This window comes from Sinocyclocheilus grahami, unplaced genomic scaffold (genome assembly GCF_001515645.1).
Source record: "Sinocyclocheilus grahami isolate Dianchi unplaced genomic scaffold, SAMN03320097.WGS_v1.1 scaffold261.1, whole genome shotgun sequence".
NCBI lineage: Eukaryota > Metazoa > Chordata > Actinopteri > Cypriniformes > Cyprinidae > Sinocyclocheilus > Sinocyclocheilus grahami.
The window spans coordinates 716315-721903 of NW_015505440.1; the positions used below are offsets into that span (position 1 = coordinate 716315).

General features: G+C 37.7%; 1 protein-coding gene across 2 annotated transcripts in view; it reads right to left on the reverse strand.

Moving 5' to 3' along the window:
• The window catches only part of spring1 (SREBF pathway regulator in golgi 1), a 9553-nt gene that overhangs the window by 3613 nt on the left and 351 nt on the right, over window positions 1-5589 (reverse strand). For both annotated transcript variants that reach the window (XM_016290656.1, XM_016290655.1), the window contains exons 2-3: window positions 4544-4700; window positions 4019-4170 (exon numbers count right to left, since the gene is read on the reverse strand). In XM_016290656.1, the coding sequence (XP_016146142.1) occupies window positions 4019-4170; window positions 4544-4700 (309 nt within the window). The remainder of the gene's footprint in view (window positions 1-4018; window positions 4171-4543; window positions 4701-5589) is intronic.

A 5589-nucleotide genomic window follows, 5' to 3' on the forward strand; every position in this document is an offset into this window, starting at 1 on the left:
AAATATAAAGTATTATATAAAGATTGCAAACATAAAGATAATAAAAAATTAAAAAAAAAAAAAAAAAAAAAAAAAAACCCAGGAAGGGGGCAGAAACATTTTCACGGCACTGTATGTATGTATGTATGTATGTGTGTGTATATATATGTGTGTCCAGAACATGTTGCAACACATTTCTGCTATTGTGATCACTAAATGGAAAATACAAACCACAATGTGTTGCAATATTTTTGAAGTGGCATTTTACAGAAAGACTGTATGACATTGCAAATGACCTAGTGACCTGTGCTGGAAGTTGGAAAAAAAATAGTAAATAATTCCATTGTCACAGGAACTGAAGGTTCAAACGCTCACTGATTTTCCATTAGGAAAAAACGATGCATTAAGAAAACTTTTGAACAGAGTGAAGATACATTTTTCTTATTTTGCCTAAACATCATATTTTTTCATTTAGTACTGCCATTCAGAAGCTACAGAAGATACTTAAATGGGTCATATGATGTTGCTAAAAAGAACGTTATTTTGTGTATTTGGTGTAATGAAATGTGTTTATGCAGTATAAGGTTAAAAAAAAACATTATTTTCCACATACTGTACATTATTGTTTCTCCTCTATGCCCTGCCTTTCTGAAAAGTGTAGATTTTTACAAAGCTCATCGGTCTGAAAAGCGAGGTGTGCTCTGATTGGCCAGCTATCCATTGCGGTGTGTTTGGCTTAATACCTCAAGTGTGTGACGGAAATGTTACGACCCTTACCATACTGTGATGCCGTGTCCCAGCGCAACGAGACAAAACCAATAAAACCCATTACAAACAAGGCATTTGTAGCATCCAGTGGGGAAATAATTACGGATTATAATGACTTATACTGTCTTTTTACACGTTGAGTTGCATCGCACCACGTAAACATAAAACCATGTCTGCATTTGTGATCAGAGAAATGACAAACAACAAGCGCTACTCTACACTGCTCAAAACTCGCGTTTGAATCATCAGTGGCAAATTCTTTAAATATGAATACGTACTTACAGACTGTGAGTCAGAAAAGCCGGCATTGTGGTCTACTCTCCCAGGATCAGGAAACAGTCCTCCATGTGCTGCACACATTTTAATATTTGGGTTGAACTGTTCTGGAACAGTGTTGTAAATACAACTTAACCACTGATTTCTAGTTGTGTCCTCTTTTGGAAGGCCAAACAAAGTATTTTCGCTTTCGCAACGAAACACACAGCTTCTTCACAACATGGTGGCGGTAGTGGCAGCAACAATAAAGTACACCTTCTTTCTTTGCGTGAACATTTGGGCAGCGTTATGCAAATCTTCCCACATCGTGACGTAGACATGTGGGGGCGTGTTTAAACGAGGCGTTTTAGGTAGGCGTGGCCGAGTCTTAACTTTTATAAAGAATATCTCTTTGGGTTTGAGACTTTAGCCTTTGCAACGTTAGGGATCTTATCTGTTCACGAACAGCTTGTAATACTACAAAGAGAAAGGAAAACTTTGCATCACATGACACTTTTAAATGTACAAACCCAATTCCAAAAAAGTTGGGACACTGTACAAATTGTGAGTAAAAAAGGAATGGAATAATTTACAAATCTCATAAACTTATATTGCGCAACGAGACAAAACCAATAAAACCCATTACAAACAAGGCATTTGTAGCATCCAGTGGGGAAATAATTACGGATTATAATGACTTATACTGTCTTTTTACACGTTGAGTTGCATCGCACCACGTAAACATAAAACCATGTCTGCATTTGTGATCAGAGAAATGACAAACAACAAGCGCTACTCTACACTGCTCAAAACTCGCGTTTGAATCATCAGTGGCAAATTCTTTAAATATGAATACGTACTTACAGACTGTGAGTCAGAAAAGCCGGCATTGTGGTCTACTCTCCCAGGATCAGGAAACAGTCCTCCATGTGCTGCACACATTTTAATATTTGGGTTGAACTGTTCTGGAACAGTGTTGTAAATACAACTTAACCACTGATTTCTAGTTGTGTCCTCTTTTGGAAGGCCAAACAAAGTATTTTCGCTTTCGCAACGAAACACACAGCTTCTTCACAACATGGTGGCGGTAGTGGCAGCAACAATAAAGTACACCTTCTTTCTTTGCGTGAACATTTGGGCAGCGTTATGCAAATCTTCCCACATCGTGACGTAGACATGTGGGGGCGTGTTTAAACGAGGCGTTTTAGGTAGGCGTGGCCGAGTCTTAACTTTTATAAAGAATATCTCTTTGGGTTTGAGACTTTAGCCTTTGCAACGTTAGGGATCTTATCTGTTCACGAACAGCTTGTAATACTACAAAGAGAAAGGAAAACTTTGCATCACATGACACTTTTAAAATATTGAAATTTGAAACTTCCACATCATTGCATTCTGTTTTTATTCACAATTTGTACAGTGTCCCAACTTTTTTGGAATCGGGTTTGTACTTACGTTTCACCCCCCGGCTCTTAATACATCAGTGAGCGTTTGCACCTTCTGTAATAGTTGCATATGAGTCCCTCAGTTGTCCTCAGTGTGAAAAGATGGATCTCAAAATCATACAGTCATTGTTGGAAAGGGTTCAAATACACAAAAATGCTGGAAAACCAAAGAATTTGTGGGACCTGAAGGATTTTTCTGAAGAACAGCAGGCAGTTTAACTGTTCAGGACAAACAAGGGACTCATGAACAACTATCACTAAACAAAAAACACAGCTGTGGTCAGGTAACAACAAGAATCAAGTGTATGTAAACTTTTGAACGGGGTCATTTTTATAAATTATACTATTATTTTCTCTTGTGGACTATATGTATCTGTGAACTATATATGCATACGTACATACACCAAATTTTCTTCCATGACATGAAGTTCATTTTGGACCCTGACTACAATCATTCTAATAAAAACATTTTAGTCATCCATCACTGTAAAAATTAATTGGTTTAGGTTGGACAATTAAAGTTTTTTGGGTGTTAGTATCAATATGTTAGTCTTACGGTTATCTATAAGGCAGTGTGCTCCAAAACAGTGACAAAATTCACACTTAGAAGATATAAGCATTCAGAGCTTGCAGTTCGTCACTTTCGCCAAAACAGCTCAACGTTTTTTTTGACGTCACAGCATACTTCAGCTTCTCATCAAACTTTCTGTCCAATCAAATGCTCTCTAGAATCCGAAGCGCCCGCCCCCTACACTATAAAATAGACGCTGAAGCCGCGGCTGAAATCGGTCACTTGTCCACAGAATTAGTATTTTCTGTACAGTGAATGAACGATTCAAACAGTGTAAATATGCTTTCCATTGAGGAAAAAAAGAAGTCTGGTTTCCCGCTGTGTCACGCTAACCACGCTCACTCTGCTCCGGTCCAGAGACACGATAGCACGGAGCGGATCACATGCGCGAGTCGGCGCAGACCACAAAATGTATCAGAGCTATTTGAATTCTACACAGAATGCTATATTTTATAGCAATATGGATGAGATTGTGGCTGGCATACCCTGTCAAATGCGGCTTTACGGAGCTCAATGGCTCTGAACGGCTCTAGCCCAAGCTGTGATATAAACAAACTCTATTGGCTATTTTAAAAAGGGGCGGGGCTGCTTGATATGCCCCGCCCTGTCTTCCTGTTTCAGTTCAAATGACGTCAACACATAGAGTAACACTGCGTGTTTCTAAGCATTTCAGGGGACCTTTAAAGGTGCAGTAGGTGATCTTGGAAAACGCTAACTTTAGCCTGACAGCACCGAAAGCGAACGTCCCACCCTCCCTGCAATCGCCATCCAAAGCCACGCCCCCTGAACTCATATACGCTCACAGAACAGAATACCAGAGACAACATTACTACAATACATCATGTCATTCACCGGTGAGAAAACTTCATAGCACAGTTAGTAAAAGTAGACCACTTAACTTAATGATTGCTATCAGGATGTGAAGAGATAACAAAAAATGTTTCTGAAGACAATCACCTATTGCACCTTTAAATTAAACAAATTAACCTTCTTTTTGAAGTACCTTATCTGGTTGGAGGCAGCAGGAAACGCAGTACTCGTAGACGCTGCAACAGCCATTGGCCAGACAGCTTTTACAGACATACTGGCTTGAGCTGGGAGCATTAACGTTACAACATCCATTCACCAGTAAATCCTTCCTCTCACACACATAACCTGAAGAGAAAGAAAAGGGAACATATGTTTCATCGGTGAATACACAAAAACTCAGGGACCTGTTAACAGTTTGAGTTGCACATTAAAGCATTGTGTGGTTAGAAATTGCATGTCAATTTTGAGATTTGAGGCTATTTTGCTTACATAACTTGTCTTTTTTTTTTAAATAGTGGAAAGACAGCTAAAGTTCTTAATCTAATTTTATTACACGCATGTGCAGATTTCAATTACAATACACATCTTTAAAGGCCATTTATCATTTATCTTTAAAACCCAAAATGCGTTCATGTCTTAAGACAACTTTGATGAACTTTTTTGGATCCACTTCAAATGTTGACTACTGTATATTGAACAGTTTATCCCCATCACTTACCCAGTTCATCCGTGAGAAGGATCTTTCCCTGAATAGAGTTTCTGCACTGGGAGATCTGCCTGCTGCTGTTGCCCAGGATGAACTGGACCTTCCACTGGATGTGATGATCTGAGTCCCTCACCTCCAGGAGGGTCCGATCATGGATGGTTCGCTCCTCCTGTACACAATACGTCACATACAAAAATATAATTCCTTTGCCATTATATGCTTCATTACATCTCAGGAGTGGTGTTGAGCTGAGTAAGAAACCATTACGGGTCAAGCTAGTTCAGGAGCCTGGTGAGAACAAATCATGCACAAATAGCACCATATCGGGATCAGTCTGATTAGAACAATATTGGATGCCATGTCAGGGAGGGACTTTAAAAGCACTTTAAAAAATAATAATAATTTAAACAGTTAAACAATGTTTTCATACTGGATGTGTAATCGGGGTGAAATATTTAATGGTCAAAAGATTGTAATAATTACGATTTTTTTTTTTTAATGTTTTTGAAAGACGGCTCTTATGCTCACCAAGGCTGCATTTATTTGATCAAAAATACAATAAAATGGTTATATTGTGGAATAATATAATTTTAAATAACTAATTGTAAAATGTAATTCATTTCCTGTGATGAAAAGCTGAATTGTCAGCATCATTACTCCAGTCTTCAGTGTCACACGATCCTTCAGAAATCATTCTAATATGCTGATTTGCGCTTCAAAAAACATTTATTATTACTATTATGATTATTAATATTATTAGCAGTGCTGAATGATTGTATTACTTGCTGCTTATGGAAACCATGATACTCTACCAACCATTAAAGAAATTAATCATTTTATTCAGCAAGAGCATGCACGGAAAATTACAGTAAACACATTTATAATGTTACAAAAGATTGCAAATAAATGCTGTTTTTCCAAACCTTCTATTAGTCAAATAATCCTGAAAAATGGAAATCTACAGTTTTTTTGTTAAAGAAAGAAAGAACAAACGAACTGTTTGGTAATAAGAAGAATATTTTTGAATAATTTAAGCAGCAAATCAGGATATTAGAATG